The sequence below is a fragment of the Syngnathus typhle genome, linkage group LG13 (assembly GCF_033458585.1).
Source record: "Syngnathus typhle isolate RoL2023-S1 ecotype Sweden linkage group LG13, RoL_Styp_1.0, whole genome shotgun sequence".
Classification (NCBI taxonomy): domain Eukaryota; kingdom Metazoa; phylum Chordata; class Actinopteri; order Syngnathiformes; family Syngnathidae; genus Syngnathus; species Syngnathus typhle.
This window is the reverse complement of record NC_083750.1, coordinates 2,552,446-2,571,212: the sequence shown is the minus strand read 5'-3', so window position 1 is coordinate 2,571,212 and position 18,767 is coordinate 2,552,446. Positions and strand designations below refer to the sequence as shown.

At 42.5% G+C, this 18,767-nt stretch overlaps 1 protein-coding gene across 4 annotated transcripts in view; it reads right to left on the bottom strand.

The window, feature by feature from the left end:
- Nucleotides 1-1,704: 1,704 nt before the first annotated feature.
- LOC133165482 (opsin-3-like) overlaps nt 1,705-18,767 on the bottom strand; it is a 76,227-nt gene continuing 59,164 nt past the window's right edge. The window contains exons 4-5 of one of the 4 annotated variants that reach the window (XM_061295166.1): nt 17,344-17,496; nt 4,812-4,920 (exon numbers count right to left, since the gene is read on the bottom strand). In XM_061295166.1, the coding sequence (XP_061151150.1) occupies nt 17,344-17,496 (153 nt within the window). In that variant the 3' untranslated portion in view covers nt 4,812-4,920. Of the gene's footprint in view, nt 4,921-10,264; nt 17,497-18,767 lie in introns of those variants that run through there. The other 3 variants (XM_061295164.1, XM_061295165.1, XM_061295168.1) reach the window with 3 other exon arrangements.

Sequence of the window (18,767 nt, the reverse complement as noted above, 5' to 3'; positions counted from 1 at the left end):
TTTTGCTGGAACGCAGTCCAATGCAAAACAATTTAGCCGTTTTTAATATTTATGTATGTTTACATATTCACAAAGTTCTGTTTCAATATTTACAGCCTGGTTGAGATGGGTCTTCAATTTGCTGAAGAGAAAATATTCATTGTTTTCTTTTTTTTAGAAGTGGCTTGATAGGAGAAACTTTCAGTGGTTTAGGAAATCTGTCTAGCAGTTGGTTATTTTGTAACTCAGCTGAGACTTCACAACAGTTTTTGAAAATTTTGGGAGGTGGTTAGGTGCTTAGGGTTAGGGATGGACTAACCTGTGAAGTACCAGTTTCACACCATAATTAATGTTCTGGATGGTTAAGATCTGTAGATGTGGCTTTTTTTTTAAAAGTTGGTGTATTAAGATTACATTGACAGCAAAGTTTCCACTGCAGTTGCATTGGCCGATCCAATAATGAACCAATTTCTAATGGAATTTGAAAGTGATCAGAGGTTGTCTGGTTCCATGCACATTTTATGAGTTAGTGATGCAAAACCAAATTGTGCCACATAAAATCTGAATGAATCTAATGGTGCTTGAATGTGCAGCGTAAATCTAACCAAAGTTGTCAGATGAAGAAATATGACAAAAGTCTTCTGCCTTTCCAATTTAATCTGGCTGTCGTCCTGGCTGGTGTTTAATGCCGTATGAGCAGCCTACTGTTTCCCTTTCTCTTTTCTCGACTCAAAAAGTGCTCTTCCTATTACTCCCACAGCATCTGTGCCTTTCTCATTTAAACATAGCTTGCTGGGCAGCAATTATTTTGAGATTCAAAGATGATTCTCCTCTACATTTGTGGCAGTGGCAAATGGACAGGGAGGAGAATAACAGAGATCGAGTACAGGCTTGGAAAGTGTAAGAGAGGCAGCTGATAGTGTTATGCCACAAGGGTGAGGACAACGAGGCACGGAGGAGAGGCTTCAGAGATTGCTATCAGATGTAATTGCCAATACTACAACCATAATGAACACAGTGATTATTTTCTTCATGAAGACAATTTTAGAAAGGTCTAGTGGTAAAGAGATAAATAAATATATATATAGTATTTAATGCACTCCAAATTTACAGAACTAAGAAATTAAATACCCTCAGGTCGCACAGTAGTCCTCTTGTGATTGTGTATTGTGATTGACAGGTGATCAGCCCAACTGACTTGGGATAGGCTTCGACCTCGTCAAGTAGGTAGCAGACCAAAAGTATGAATAAAAAAAGAGAACATGGGGAATTCATCCTCCCTCTGCACTCTGGGGGGTTCACATTATTTTCTAATTTTTATTTTAGTGATGGTCCAGATAAGAAATTGCACTACTATACTGCCTAATGAAACAGAAATCCCATCCTCAAAGTGACCTGCTGTTTTTAAGCTATGCAAGCCCAGTGAGGGGATAAGTCAAATTGTTCCCACTTGCTATTTGGAGATGCGAGAGGCATATTGAATTGAGGGCAGCAAGCACCATCTGCTGATTCCTCTGGAGGTGTGGCCGCATCACACGCTGAGCAATCAAGAAAAGACACTGCAACCTCATTTATTTAGCATATCTTAGGCGCAGGGCTCAAAGCTTGGGGGCTCTTAGTATAATGTCAGCAAACAAATGAGGATATACATTCCTACATTTCTGTGTGATAACGACCAAGGAGTGAAAATAATAAGCGGATGCATGAACACAATAAAAGCATGAATCCAAGAAAAGTGGCATTTTATTTTAATCACGACAAACAACAGCAGACGTATGAACACAATAAAAGCATGAATCCAAGAAAAGTGGCATTTTATTTTGAGGAAAATAAATTTGTTAATAAATATTCCTGGGGCACCACAAATTGAATTGAGATTAGGAATGCGTTGCTAATTTATACATTTCTGTGTAATTTTTCAGCTCCATATTTAGAAAAGAAAATGCAAAGTGAGCCAAATGAATAATCACTGTTTATGCTTTTGTATGTATTATGATTATAGAGATCTAATTTCTAAGAGGGAAAAATATCCTCATTTTGTCTTGTGTAATTCCTTGTTGGTCTTTTTTTTCCAACTTTCTTTCTTCCTGCAGGACATTTTTCCTTTCTCTAAATATGATACAATTGATAGGATGGCACAAGGCCAGAGAGAGAGAGAGAGAGAGAGAGAGAGAGAGAGAGAGAGAGAGAGAGAGAGAGAGAGAGAGAGAGAGAGAGAGAGAGAGAGAGAGAGAGAGAGAGAGAGAGAAACAGAGACAGAGACAGAGACAGAGACAGAGACAGAGACAGAGACAGTCCATAGATACCTGACTCTACAATTGACCTGATATGTGATTATCACACTTGTCTCCAGTGCTCTGATAATAAAAGTCTATCAAAGTGGAGGTGTGCACCACTGTGCTATTTCATTCAGCTCAAAATAGCAATCTTCTTCTTAATCTGCTGTCTTGTCCTTAATGGATTTTTGTCCATTATTATCCTTTGGCAGGATTTCCCCATCATTAGTTAGGGCAGAGCAACATTTTGAGACAATCAATTATTCAAAATTATAACAAGGTCATTTTCTACTTTAAGAGGAAGAGTTCTTGTAGCGTAACAAATGGAGGGAGGGAAACTTTTTGGCGTTTTCTTGCTTCTTTTCTGGGACAATTTAATCACTCGGTTCATTACTTCCTGCGGGTCCTGTAATATATGCATATTTAATATTTAATTAGTGTAATGCTTATATTGCACAGCTTTATTATTTCTACTGAACTATAATGAATGCTTTCATTTATTTTAAGGTGGATAGTGAAACTTTTTTTAACTATAAAAAATAATGCCGCTCACACAAAAGTATTAGACTGAATACTGGTGACTGAACAAACTAAAGGGTTGAGATTAGATCAAAAGACCAGGATAAGGCTTATTATACAGTACATTATAGAAATCTACAACATTTTATTTTTCAGTTGCATGCAATGCCACGTAATTGACTGGTGACTAGTGAGCTGAGATAATTTCCAGCGAGCTATGAACCTGAACAAGATAAGTACATTGAATTCCAAGAGGAGTGCTCGAATCTCCAATCCTCCCAAGTAATTTTAATGTAGATACTTTGTGGCAAATATGGCTGTTGATGAAGAATCTTGAAGAAGTTGTAAGATAAATAGAATTTGATGTCAAGGTCTTGTGGATATTCTACCAGTTCATCAGAACTTGTACCCAGTGCATCCGCTTTGCCAGCAGTAAAACGTTTTTCTTTCCAGTGATGGTTTGCTACTTTCTGTCACGGATTTTCTTCAAACGTTTTCTGGACAGAATTTCTTTCCGCAGCCAAAGCGTTGAGGCAGTCCCGATTGATGATGTATCACATCTCAGCTTTTTGCAGATGATGTGCAATGTTCTGTTGGCTTTGTCAAGCTGTGATCTTAGAATCTCACTTGTGCGGCTCTGTATGTGATTATAAATACACATAATATATATTGAAGCTAAACCGACAAATAAAAAAAACAACTGTTTTAAGACATCACCTCTCACAAAAATATCAAAATTTCTTTAGCTTTGGTATCATCTTGTGTATACAAGATCTTTATAGCCCATAGGAAGGGGAGGGGTTGGGTGGGGGTTCTACACAACACATCTTTCCAGGAATGCGATAACCACAACACTGAAATCTTAAGCATTCACTGGCACCACATTACTGATTCTCGATCTGCTTTCAAACATCTTCGTAAGCTATCGTAACAGACGATAAAAGGTCTAAATAGTTCAACTGGATGCAGACAAGCATTCGACAAACAATATATACACAACACAATAATCTTAGCAAGAACAGACTGTTTTGCTCTAGAAAAACGTATGACATAATCCTCGTTGTTGGAAATAGTCTCGGGTGTTTGGTTGTAAACATGTTTTTGCAAGGCGTATAAAATGTGTCCATTTTAGAAAGACATTTGTACTGCCAACACTTGTACTGGGTTTAGAAAACAAGGGACCCTGAGTTATGGGTTTAACCAGAAACATTTGACTGTCATGCATCAAATTACAAACAATGAAAAGATCATTCCAAAGGGATTGTTCATTTTGTTTTTGTTTTTTTCTTGCAGGGGTGCAAACTTTCTAGTGCCATCCACTAAACATGACTAAATGTCAATGTGAGATTAAGCGGGATCAAACATTCTAATGGTATCGATCGTCAAGTGCACATGAGGCAACGATTCAGTAACGCTCAAGCATGCAGATCATTACTACCTTCCAATGCCGCTTACATGGCAGCAATGCTACATGTGCAATTCCGTATTAGGATGAAAAGACCATTAGGGGGGACTTGAATGCATTTTAAAGTGACAAGTGATCAACTCAAGATCTGACTAAAATGCTGATCTCGGATTGCAAAGATAAATCATCCACTTCAAAAGTTTTCTTTTAGCTCTTTGCTGTTTTTTTTCATGTTCAGGTCATACTGTAAGAGTTGTCCACATTTTGCGCTCAAGAAAACACAGACTGTAAATGTACGTCAGTTCAGTTCTTGTCAAATTCAACCCTAAGCAAGTCCAAGGGTTCCGTCAAGAACTGCTCGGCAGCAACCTGGACACTGGTTTGAACTGGCTCAAACTAGAAAACAGCACCACTCATTCGTGACGCCTTTTCATGGTTTTCTGTGGATGTCACGGTTATCGTTAGCGTTCACCCATCGAACTGAGCCACGAGTGATACGACAACAGGCTGGTTGAGGTCTGAAGAAGGGGCTTTGGTGACATCAAGGGTGGGTTCCAGTTGGGGCAGCGCAACAGCTGGCTGACCCAGAGAGGCCACCATGAACAGAAAGTCGTTCGTACGACGGGGACCAGTCAATGCTGCAGCCCTCATGGGCTTGGTGCCAACTTTTGATGAACTCTTCACGCTGGAGCCTCGCCGAGGAGTCTCGCAATGTAGCAGCGCTTGGAAACATCTGTAAAACTGAGGCATAGTAGACAAGGGTTGGATCAAAACACAAGTACAGAATCAGTAAAGATCCTTCCTGTAGCAAATCAAAGTTTGCCATGTAATTTCTCGCATGGTGAGTACTTAGATGTAATTCTGACTGATCTCCCTCCTTCCTGCGTCTCGCCACATGATTCTATTATTGGGGTTTTTGTGCCAAACACTTTTACAAGCAAAAGAAAAAGGCTCCCATATGTAATTTATAGGTAGTCTCCAAATGATATCAAACATACTGGTAATTAGATTTTCGTTCACCATTATTGCATTCTCAATTGCCTGAATGATGAAGTTGTTCATTTGCACTGAAAGCGCACAGCAGAACTGTCAGGGTTTTCCAAACTATCTTGATCTATGATTATGTTGGAATGTATGTAACCGGTAATAAATAACTTAGGTAGATTAGTTTTATGCTTACGTTGGTATGTAACCAGTAATAAACCACCTAGTTCTGTCCCATCCTAAACAATGTCGTAAAACATCCCCTGCTCAGTTTATCTAGAGGTCAAGAGCTTTAACTTGTCTATTCAGTCCACTGTCACCCCCACCCTTTTTGTCTTAATAAAAATGCTCTTGTGGGAAGCGAGAGTCAGACTTTATTCGACCATCGCTGTAAGCACAGCGACGAGTGAACTCTCCGCCTGCAGGTGCCCAAAAGACTTAACTGTCTCCCATGTGGTTCTTGCAAAATAAGTTAGAGTGAGCACCACTCTAACATTTTGGTGCCGAAACCCGGGACCTCTCATACCCGCCATCTGGCTGACGGAGGACGACACGCTGTACACCGTCGACGGGCCAGCGTCCATTTAGCCGGACCTGGTAAAGAAAGACCTGGAAAGGAAATTCTTCGCTGGGCCAGCATCTTAGGTCTGCCTTCGTCTGACAGAGGTGGATTGACGGGACCCGGCAGTGCAACGAATCAAGGGGACGAGTAAGTTAAAGCCCTAAAGTTGTGTGATTGTGTTGTTGTGAAACGCGTATAAGGTAGAGGTGCACGGAATATAGCTTGGGTTCGAGTCCCAGGGGAAGAAACAGGCTAAGAAAAGCAGAGCTTCTTTTTCGTTCATCGAAGAAGTGCGTAGATTCTTCTTTGTCTGTTTTTCCAAGCTGAGGGATCTGGCTTGGGTTAGAGTCCCAGTGGAAGGAACGTGCTAAGAAACACGGAGCTTCTTTTTTGTTAATCAAAGAAGAGTGTAGATTTTTCTTTGTACGTTTTTCCGGCTAAAGAACAGCTCGGGTTCAAGTCCCAGTGGAAAGAACGGGCTAAGAAAAAACTGAGGTTTTTTTTTCTTAATTGAAGAGAGCGTAGATTCTTTTTCTTTTTGTCCGTTTTTCCAAGCTGTTTGGAAGGGTTTTACACCCATCCTGGATAGGCCTAAAAATAAAAAGCGCTGGAGTTTGTGTGATTGAGAGTGACTGGTAGGATAAATTGACTAAATAGCAGTTCTAGAATTGATCCACGGCAATAATACAGGCTAGTAATTGTTGAAAGGTCAATTTAAACTTGCATTGAGGATCCTCAAAGAAAGAGAATAAATAAAAAAATAAAAAAATTGTATAAACCTAAAATACCAAATTAAGATGGTACTTCATACTCCAGGCTGTTAGGATCCTGAACTCGCTCCCCCGTTCTGCGTAGCGTCCTGTACTTTTACTGTCTGAACTGTCTGAATGCACACTGGCTCTTATTATTTATTATTTGTTATTACTCTTATTTATTGTTTGTGCCTTTTTGTTTATGATGTTTTTTACTTTTGCGCTATGCTTGCTGGCTCCGTTATTTATTGTGTTATCTGTTTATTTATTATTTATTCATCACTCTTACTATTGATTGTTTGAATTTTTGCCTTCTTGTTTTTATATTGTGTCGCGTACATGTATGTCTATCGTGTTATGTGTCTCGTCACCGTGGGATAGAGAAAAACGTAATTTCGGTCTCTTTGTGTTGTGACATGTGGAGAGATTGACAATAAAGCTGACTTTGACTTTGACTTTGAATAAAAACTGTAAATCCCTAGCTCTTGAAGGAGATGAGAAGTACATGGCGAGTACATTTGTTAATAGTATGCAATACATGCCGAAGTGGAAGAAAAAGTATGGAGTAGAAGGGAAGCTGAAAGTTGAAGTGTGGAAGATAGTGGTTGATGTTTTGGAGGAGAGTGTGAATAGGAAGTCAGAGGGACTGAAAAAGAAAAGGAAAGAGAGAGAATTGATTTGTGCTAGAATATGGTTGAATGCTTCACAAGAGAGAAGAGAACAAATCCAAAAGACAAAAGATAGAAAGATGAAAAGTGATGAGGCTGCAACCATGTTTGTCAGACCGGAAGACAATGAGGCCACAGTGCACAGGCGCACTGTCCCGGATGCAGCGCAAGCAGAGGAGCAAGAGAGGCTCTCCGCTTGTGCGCAAAACTTGTATCCAAGCTTAACAGACCTGCGCCCTCCCCCATATAACAGCAAAAAAGGTCAGGGTCAAATTAATTTAGACAATGTTGATGTGTGCCCAATGATCCAAGTGCCAAACCCTGTTGTAGGGGAAGGCCAACCTCCACATACATATGTTTTTCGGCCATGGACTTTGGAAGAGGCAAGGAAAGCAGTTGAAGGGGTTACCCCTGTTGCTGAAGACCCAGATAAATGGGCAGAAGACATGGCTGGAATCATACATTCCTATAGACTAAATGGGCATGAGGCAGGAGAAGCTGCAATGTCTTCCTTGGGAAAAGACTGGGCAAAGGTTAGAGGAAATTACACAGGTAGAAATAATCAAGGGCCTTTTCCCTATCCCGTTGAGGGAAATGAATTCTTTTTAATAGATTCAGAGGACACGCAACTCATAGATAAGACTATACTGACAGATATGCAGGGCAATGCTCCAATGGTGGAAAAACAAATGTGGACGACAAAACGTGCAATGATGGATACAGATAATATCCACCGCATCAATGACAAACCTGTTTTACCAAAATCACTTTTTAAGGCAGCAGCGATTGCGACACATGGGCCTTGCCATGTGTCGACAGGAGGGATGAAGTCTATCATACATCAACAATTCACTACCTTTGGTTTAGATGCTTACTTAGAAAAAAATTGTAAAGCATGTCCTGTTTGTGTGAAACATAATCCACAAGGAAATATGAGACCTAAGAGAGGCTCATTTCCAAAACCGTCTTACCCATTTCAAATCATGCACATGGATTTTATTGAGCTCACACAAAGTGGACCTCACAAATACTGCTTAGTGATGATTGATGCATTTTCCAAATGGGTGGAAATAGTTCCATCTAAACGAGCAGATGCCTTAACAGTGGCAAAAGCCATCTGCAAAGCCATCATACCGACTCATGGCATCCCCCAAACCATTTACAGTGACAATGGTCCACACTTTGTGAACCAAGTTGTACAGAACATGGCCGTACACCTTGGGATAACATTAAAAACCACTGCGCTTGGCATCCTGCGAGCGCTGGCCTGGTTGAACGAGCAAACTCCACTATCAAAAGCAGGTTGAAAAAATGCATGGAAACAACAGGCAGATCTTGGCCAGAGTGCCCAGACTTAGTGAAGCTCTATATGAGAATTACTCCCACTTCAGAAGGGCTAACCCCTTTTGAAATCATCCATGGGAGACCATATAGACAACCTGTGTTCCCTGCAGATTTGCAAAAAGCAGATGAAGAACAGTCCTTGGCAGACTATATGATAAGGACGCTCAAACTGAAAGATGTGTCAAATGCAAATTTACTGCCGCCTGATCTTTCCTCCTCACAGGTCGACAACCCCATCAATCCAGGAGACTGGGTCTCCATCAAGGTCGTTAAAAGAAAGAACTGGGTCAGCCCATGGTGGGAGGGACCATTCCAAGTCTTGCTGACTACCCCCACCGCAATGAAGATCGCTGAACGGCCCAGCTGGATTCACCTCAGCCACTGCAAGTTGCAGAGAGTGCTGGACCCCTAATTCGGAGTGGTGGGGAAGGCTGACTTCAAAGGGGTCCTATCGTTTAGGGTGGGATGTCTCAATGTTGGTGAAGAAAACAACGATCCCCACTCCGCTAGGCGAGGGGATGTCCCGGTGTCTCTGCCATCCTAGTAGCAACGGGGCTCCATATGCCAGATGGATCCTCTGCTGCGTTGTGGTTGGAGCATGCTATGGTCTATGGACTCATTTGAACAGACCAAGTGACAATGTTGACCGTGGAAAACGATGGTCGCACGATGAGAACTTTGAGGACTGGTCATGGGACCCCAAAAACCCATACGAAACCAACACGTGGTACCGGTACGTTAAGTTCACTGTGAGAGCCCACACACAGGAGGGATGTTGTGTGTGTTCGAAACTCCCCCCTTCCTCCACGCAAGTTCACTTGGAGGCCAGAGCAATGAATGTCACTGAAACAAAATGTATGGCATCCATGGGAGGAGTCAAAGTGAGTGATGACGACCCTTTCCGCCCTGGACTTGTGGAAGGCACCTGTGATCAGCTTTTCTGGACAAATCTCAATGTGACTGTTAAAGGACGAACATTACCGCAGGTGGCCTACACAGAGCGGCGACCTAGAGTGAACTATACGTGTTACATCCAGGGAAGTAAGACACACAAATGCATTGACAGTGACTGCTCTCCAGGAGGAAACTGGATGGGAGCTTTGGACATCGCCGCTGGGTGTCAGGATAGGAGAGCCATTTCAGTTGGGGAGGGCTCTCCGACTAACATGTCTGCACCATCGAACGGAACATACTTCATACAGAATGGCTGGTGGCTTTGTGGTCACAAGGTTTATCCGATGCTGCCCGCCAACTGGACAGGAGTGTGTGCACCAGTGTGGGTGACAGACCACACCGACAGGATACGACATCGACAGCTGACGACAGCACACAACTCTTCTGGTCGTCAACGCAGGGCGGTTGCAACCTTTGACCCTCATGACCCTATCTGGGGTGCGAATGTTCCAGACGACCATAAAGTATGGTCCGTTGGAGACAAAGTTGTTCATGCGCTTTTTCCCTGGGTCGGAGTTGGAAAACATTCACTCTTCATCGAGACACTGAACTATCGTTTTCAATCCTTTGCGAATCTGTCACTACAAGTCAACGATGGACAAAATAGAGAGATTCAGGCTATTAGGCTGATGGTCTTGCAAAACAGGATGGTTCTGGACTTGTTGACGGCAGCACAAGGTGGTGTGTGCCACATCATTGGGACTTCCTGTTGCACACACATTCCGGGAGAAAATGACACACACATCTACGATGCCATGGCTTCACTGAAGAACTTACAGCAGGCCATGTCGAATGACAAAGTTCCACAACTGTTAGGGTTTGCAGAATATCTTCATCGTATGATTATGTTGCAAGGTAACCTGTAATAATTTCACTAGTTTGTCCTGTCTAGACAAAATTAGTTTACCAAAGTGCTAAGGTCCTTTCAACAGATTGACTAGACCCAGAGGAAGCAATCAAAGTTGCTTTGTTTACAGAAAGTCGTAAAAGGCCCCCTGCTATGCTTTGATCAGCAGGGGACCGTCTTCACTTTATCCTGCGTGTTCCCACACCCCCACTTTCAACCCCACTCTGTTTTTCTCAATAAATAAGCACCTGACGAGGCCTGAGTCAGACTTCATTCGACCATCGCTGTAAGCACAGCGACGAGTGAACTCTCCGCCTGCAGGTGTCTAAAATGACTTGCTTGACTCCAGTGTGGTTCTTGCAAAATAAGTTAAAGTGCGCACCACCCTAACATTTTGGTGCCGAAACCCGGGACCCTCATACCCGCCATCTGGCTGACGGAGGAGGACGTGCTGCATTGTCGACAAGCCAGCGTCCTTTAGGGGGACCTGGAAAAGAAAGTCCTGGGAAGAGAATTTCTTCGCTGGGCCAGCATCTTAGGTCAGCCTTCGTTTGCCAGAGGTGGATTGACGGGTTCCCGCAATGCAACGGACCAGGGGTCAGGTAAGTTAAAAAATTGTGTGGTTGTGAAACGCGTAAAAGGTGCACGGGAGACAGCTTGGGTTCAAGTCCCAGGGGAAGAAACAGGCTAAGAAAAGCAGAGCTTCTTTTTCGTTCATCGAAGAAGTGTGTAGATTCTTCTTTGTCTGTTTTTCCAAGCTGAGGGATCTGGCTTGGGTTAGAGTCCCAGTGGAAGGAACATGCTAAGAAACACGGAGCTTCTTTTTTGTTGGTCAAAGAAGAGTGTAGATTTTTCTTTGTACGTTTTTCCGGCCAAAGAACAGCTTGGGTTCAAGTCCCAGTGGAAGGAACGGGCTAAGAAAAAACAGAGCTTCTTTTTCTTAATTGAAGGAGGGCGTAGATTCTTTTTTTTTGTCCATTCTTCCAAGCTGTGTTGGAGGCTTTTACACCCATATTGGATAGGCCTAGAAATAAAAAGCGCGGGAGACAGCTTGGGTTCAAGTCCCAGAGGAAGGAACGGGCTAAGTTAAAGAACAGAGCTTTTTTTTCTTAATTGAAGAAGGGCGTAGATTCTTTTTTTTGTCCGTTCTTCCAAGCTGTGTTGGAGGGTTTTACACCCATCCTGGATAGGCTTAGAAATAAAAAGCGTTGGTGTTTGTGTGGTTGAGAGAGTGCGACTGGTAGGATAAATTGACTGCAAAGAGAATTTGGTGGAAGGTCAATTTAAACCTGCATTGAGGATCCTCAAAGAAAAGAAAAGAAAAAAAAGAAATAAAAAATTGTATAAACCTAAAAAACCGAATTAAGATGGGAAATAAGAACGGTAAATCCCTAGCCCTTGAAGGAGATGAGAAGTACATGGCAGGTAAATTTCTTAATTGTATGCAATACATGCCAAAGTGGAAGAAAAAGTATGGAGTAGAAGCAAAGTTGAAAGTGGAAGTCTGGAAGATAGTGGTTGATGTTGTCGAGGAGAGTGTGAATAGGAAGTCAAAGGGACTGAAAAATAAAAGTAAAGAGAAAGAATTGATTTGTGCTAGAATGTGGTTGAATGCTTCGCAAGAGAGAAGAGAACAAATCCAAAAGACAAAAGATAGAAAGTTGAGAAGTGATGAGGCTGCATCTATGTTTGTCAGGCCGGAAGACAATGAGGCCACAGTGCGCAGGCGCACTGTCCCGGCCACGGCTCCAGACGCAGCTGGAAATGCAGCTCAAGCGGAGCAAGAGGGAGCTTCCGCTCGTATGCAAAACTTGTATCCAGGTTTAACAGACCTGCACCCTCCCCCATATAACAGAAAGAAAAGTCAGTGTCACATTGCTAGAAGTCCTGTACAAACAAGAAGTTTGACCACTGCTGCTAGGTTTTCCCAAAATTTGGACAATGTTGATGTGTGCCCAATGATAGAGGTGCCAAACCCTATTGTAGGGGAAGGCCAACCTCCACATACGTATGTTTTTCGGCCATGGACTTTGGAAGAAGCAAGAAAAGCAGTTGAAGGGGTTACCCCTGTTGCTGAAGACCCAGATAAATGGGCAGAAGACATGGCTGGAATCATACATTCCTATAGACTGAATGGGCATGAGGCAGGAGAAGCTGCAATGTCTTCTTTGGGAAAAGACTGGGCAAAGGTTAGAGGTCATTATACAGGTAGAAATAATCAAGGGCCCTTTCCCTATCCCGTTGAGGGAAATCAATTGGTAGGGGAGTATGCAGCACAATGGAATGATCTTGTGCAAAGAGTGAGAACTATATTTCGAAGACGAGCGAATTATGGTCATTTGGCAGGAATTAAACAGAAGCCTGGCGAAGATACTGATGATTTTCGCTTAAGATTTGAAAAAGAATTCAGGGTGCATAGTGGCATCCCATTCAATGATGCAGCTGAGAGTGCTGATCAGCAACAGCTTAAAAATGCGCTCCTTACGAATTTCCGCCCTGAAATCGGCAACTGGGTGAGAAAACATTTGGTGGAAGTAGATGTTGCAAGTGTGACAACAACTATGCAATGGGCCAGACATGCTGAAAAAGTGATCAAAAGAGGCAAAAGTTCTGATGTATTTCATCTAGGCAACGATGATGATGATGACCTAGATGAAGATACAACAGTGTTCTTCCATGGGTCCCAGCGGGCCAGAAAGAGGTAGAGGCCAGCGAGGTCGCAGGCCACCATATAATTCGAAACCCCCATCAGATTCTGACAACTGTTGAAACTGTGGGAGACGAGGACACTTGGCAAGAGCGTGTCGTTTTGCAAGACAAAACCAATCAAGGGGTGGGGGAAGGGGCAGAGGAAAGGTCACATTTACAGCATGACAAGCTTCCTCCACTTTGACCCCTCATGCTCATGCAGAGAAAGAAGTAACAGATGTCCATATGACAGCAGAACATGTCATTGTCAGATTATTAGAACGTTTTTTAGATTATTAGAGCTCCTGTCCATACGAGAAGTATGGCAATGCTGTTGTATGCCCAATGACAAATGACCAGAGATCAAATTGTGTGTGTACACTGAAGTTAAAATTTGCAAATCAAGTGGTAAATAAATGCAACTTGCTTCGAGAAGATAAATGAAAAATTAGAATGTGCTGTCCTCGCGTGCGTGGGAGGGACTAGCTCATGATCGACCACAGGAAATGGCCAGCCTGTGACGAATCATTGGTGCTGGGAGCTACCTTACGCGCGCGAGAGCTGTGCATGTGTGTTAAAATGATGAAAATTGGCTAAACTTTTAGTATAAAGAAATTTGCTAGACTGTGGTCTATCCAATTTGCACCGCAGAACAGAAAAAATTGAAAGATAAGAATGAGAGGAAAAGAGAGAAATCTGTTTGCGAGCAGAAAATTGATCCACACTAGTGCATGTTAAATAAGAAACGACAGAACATGCTTTCAGGAATTGGAAGAATCAAAATTGTGAATTTAAGACATTGACATTTAGTAGAAATAGTTGACTGGTTGTGTTATAAGATTATACAAACTTCTATATGCGAGCTGAACCTGAGAGATTGAGTTCTTCAAATTTAAAAACAGTGAAAAAAAAATCCTGATTAGTTTGCTGGCAGTTTTTTTTGTGTTGAGTTTTTTTTGGATTGGTGGATTGTTCTATCAGGAACCTTGAGTTGAAAATGGTATGTGAATGTTGTGTGGAGTGCCTGGATGAATTGGGACCAATGTGATGGAAAGACTCCTTTTTGGAGGCTGTGTGTGAGATGCAAATGAGCATTGATGACTGAATGCCTGACTGAAAGGAAAATACAGCTTAAGTGGTTGAAGTTGTTGGAGGCTACCATGGAAAATTAGTCGAGCGACTTTGAAGGAAGAGTGATTTTGAGTAGATAGGTAGATCTTTATTTGTCATTGTAACACGTACAACGAAATTTAAGTTAAATGCTAAGAAAAAAACAAACAAAAAAAAACAGACAAAAGAAAAGTAAAGGTTGCTTTTGGAGTGATAATTAACTAGAGAAAAAACTGGAGAACCAGTAACACATGCAGAAGATGTGTGAACTGGGAAATTGAGAAGCGTTTTGGAAAGGAAGTCAAATTAAATGATGGACTCATATGTAGTAAAGAACACATTCTCCCAAAAAGGTTTGTCAAGGTGTGAGGCATGGGCGATGCCAAGCCTCAGAAGGGGGGAGTAAGTAGGACAGATAGTGAAAGATAGTAAAAATACAACACTTTACGACATATGGATTCTCTAACACATTTGGCGTCATGCTATTAAGTTAAAATTTTCTCGAGCTTTTCTAATTTGTGCTGTAAACAATTGGAAGATGATTGAAAAATGACTAAAGAAGCTATGAGGAAGTGCTGTACATGTTTGGAAGGGCACGCACTTAGGCTAATCAACATTTGTTTGACTGATCAAAGGAACCATTTGCTACAGGACTTAACATCCATTCCCCCAGCCCACATCCGACAAAGACCAGAGAATCTCCTCTAAAACAGGAGGCAATAAATGGGATAGCCCCTGTCATAAATGGTCTTTGGTTAGGGGGAATCATTAGGAAGTGCTCAAACTCTTCTCGCAAACACCCCTATCTGCCCAGTTCAAAAGGGCAATAAAATTGACTACAAGAGTTGCAAAGAACAGGCGAAGAACAGTCCTTGACCCGGCATTTGCGTTTGGCGGTCGTCGATGTGGTTCCAAGACCTGCGTCGCGTCTTGAGGTTTGTCATTTGTAAAATTTGGCCGTTGTGATCCTCCCAAATGGAAATAAATGATTTGGGCTTTTGTTGTAATTGGTTTGTGGAAGGATTGCAGGAGCTTGCGACTCCGGTGTCTCACCTGTGCCTTCCTGCCTTCCATTGTCTCCACTGAGACTGGACTGTAGCAGGGGGAGTGTGGTATTGTGGTGTGGAAAGGCTGTGTGAGACGGCTCCTGTGGTGTTGCACATGGACCGTTCTGTTCCATTGTCTCCACGGATGTTGGAAGGTGGGACAGAGGTTGAGATGTGATGGTGAATGAATGGGTGCCTTTGTGTCTGTTAGTTTGTACGTGTGTGCGCGCATATGAATGGCCTAGGTAGGTTGATGTGGAGGCGACGTGATCACAATTGAAGATAAGATCCCTCTCGCCTGTAAGTGTTTGATGATTACTCAGGGGCAACATTGACGTCAAATGGTTCAATGGAGAAGGCCCGTTTCCTGTGGCTGGACAAGACAGGACCATCTAGTCCAGCTGGGATGGGTATGATAATGTGTCAGAGACACCTTGCTGGTCCTTTTCGCTCCCCAACGACGCTATTGACACATTACGTGAATGTGTCAAAACGGTGGGGGAGTAGAATGATTTAATGTACTGTAAGATTCAATGTTTTGTCAAACGTAATTGTTTTTGGAGTCTTAACAGGGCACGTAAGAATTCAACACACAGTGATGGGAGGAGCAGAAGAAACATCTCGAATGAGCCCATCTCACATGCCGTCCGGCTGGCCGGCAAAGGAGATACGTGGTATCATCTGTCCCAGTGCGCCCCGGTGAAGGTTTCCTGCCAGGAACCAGATCCGCCATCAACAGCGTCCCCGCCCCCGGTACAAACAGAGGCAGAATAAATCCTCTTCCCCCTTGGTGGCCAGGTAGTCCACCCTGAGCCACTGAAGACAACGACCACGCAGCAGATATTTCCAAGTTCTCCCCGGACGGAGCAGATCTGCGAAGGGGGTGAGAATCGTGCTCACCCTCCACCAGTGGGCGTGCCAAGCCCCCAACGGCTGAACAATCACGAGCAATTTTTATCTTGATTGATAACAGTCTGGTCGCCTAAGGCAGAGGGACCGTGTAACTCTTTTCCTGCATTTAATCTGGCCGCAGGTTTTTAAGTTGCACATACTTTGGACTGGAGTATTGAGGGAAAAACCTCACTGGAAGTTATTGCTTTCATTGTATTTTCTTACTTATGTTTGATTGTTCGGGTTTGACATAATCATATGATAAAACAGGAGGGATATGTTAGGGTTTGCAGAATATCTTCATCGTATGATTATGTTGGAAGGTAACCTGTAATAATTTAACTAGTTTGTCCTGTCTAGACAAAATTAGTTTACCAAAGTGCTAAGGTCCTTTCAACTGATTGACTAGACGCAGAGGAAGCAATCAAAGTTGCTTTGTTTACAGAAAGTCGTAAAAGGCCCCCTGCTATGCTTTGATCAGCAGAGGACCGTCTTCACCTTATCCTGCGTGTTCCCACACCCCCACTTTCAACCCCACTCTGTTTCTCTCAATAAATAAGCACCTGACGAGGCCTGAGTCAGACTTCATTCGACCATCGCTGTAAGCACAGCGACGAGTGAACTCTCCGCCTGCAGGTGTCTAAAATGACTTGCTTGACTCCAGTGTGGTTGTTGCAAAATAAGTTAGAGTGAGCACCACCCTAACAACAACAGTGGGGTTTCTTTTCATGGCTATTCTCTGGCAACTGGTGGCAACTGCTGTTGAAACTAGTGTCTCCTGTGCTTGTTGTGCTGGTGTTGTGCTTGTTTACGACCTGTGTTATCCCATGTTTGAAGTCTGCTGTGACGAGGGTTGTCTCTTCTACCGTAGCACACGTACATATACAACTTCTTAGTCGTGACGGGTGTGACGACCTTGATGAAACGCGGATTGCGTAGGTGCTGTTATACTGTGCATGTTTTACAGAAACTTGACCATCGAAAATGCTTCGCAAGTGATGGATACAATGATGTACTGTTTCTGTGTTTTTCTTTTTCTTTTTTATTGATAGCATTCTGGTCGCCTAAGGCAGAGGGACCGTGTGAGACTTTTCCTGCATATTAACATCGGCCAGCAGGTTTTTAGATCACATGATAAGTTTGAACTGGAGTATTGAGGAAAGACCTCATCTTCACTGGAAGTTGTTGCTATCATTGTCTGTTTTTGTCGTGTTTCACCCTACACGTTCCCCAACCCGTCCGCTGTCATCTCAGTTTTTTATTGATTTTTTTATTATTGTTTTTCTTATTTTTACTGTTCTTCTTTATATTTTCTTACTTATGTTTGATTGATTGGGTTCACATAATCATATGATAAAACAGTCAATGCTGTAGCCCTCATGGGCTTGGTGCCAACTTTTGATGAACTCTTCACGCTGGAGCCTCGCCGAGGAGCCTCGCAATGTAGCAGCGCTTGGAAACATCTGTAAAACTGAGGCATAGTAGACAAGGGTTGGATCAAAACACAAGTACAGAATCAGTAAAGATCCTTCCTGTAGCAAATCAATGTTTGCCATGTAATTTCTCGCATAGTGAGTACTTAGATGTAATTCTGACCGATCTCCCTCCTTCCTGCGTCTTGCCACGTGATTCTCTTATTGGGGTTTTTCTGCCAAACACTTTTACAAGCAAAAGAAAAAGGCTCCCATATGTAATTTATAGGTAGTCTCCAAATGATATCAAACATACTGGTAATTAGATTTTCATTCACCATTATTGCATTCTCAATTGCCTGAATGATGAAGTTGTTCATTTGCACTGAGAGAGCACAGAAGAACTGTCAGGGTTTTCCAAACTATCTTGATCTATGATTATGTTGGAATGTATGTAACCGGTAATAAATAACTTAGGTAGATTAGTTTTATGCTTACGTTGGTATGTAACCGGTAGATAACCACCTAGCTCTGTCCCATCCTAAACAATGTCGTAAAACATCCCCTTCTCTGTTTATCTAGAGGTCAAGAGCTTTAACTTGTCTATTCAGTCCACTGTCACCCCCACCCTTTTTGTCTTAATAAAAATGCTCTTGTGGGAAGCTAGAGTCAGACTCCATTCGACCATCGCTGTAAGCACAGCGACGAGTGAACTCTCCGCCTGCAGGTGCCCAAAACGACTAACTTGTCTCCGTGTGGTTCTTGCAAAATAAGTTAGAGTGAGCACCACTCTAACAAGAACTTCATTTCATTTTTCTTTCTGTCTAAAAATAACCATTGCAGTCCTGTGTCACGCAGCTCAAAGTCCAGGTATCCAGTTCGGCTGATGGACAGATAGGAAGATTCTGAATAATTGAGTACCCGAGCAGCAGTTTGACAGCATAACAATTCATTTAGGATGCTTGGCTGTACTTGAAATTCCAGGCATTTCCAAACACGTCCATCCGCAGAGTGTATAGTTAAGACAGGAAACACACATTTGACACTTTTATTCCTTCATTCCAAGTAAGCGTGGAATCTGATAACACTCTTGAGAAAACGTAGTATACTTAGTATGCGCAATGACTTGAACGTATACTTATAGTCTACTACATTTTATCATAAGTGCAAAATACGGTCAAAGTCGTTCACAGCCTGTTTAGAAAAGCAGAGAGACAAGAGAGGAAACAGAACTACACAATATTGTTCCAATAAACACAAAATACAGAAGAGATCATTCATAACATTACAAAAAGTACATTGACAAAGGTCTAGCAGATATGAAAGTGGT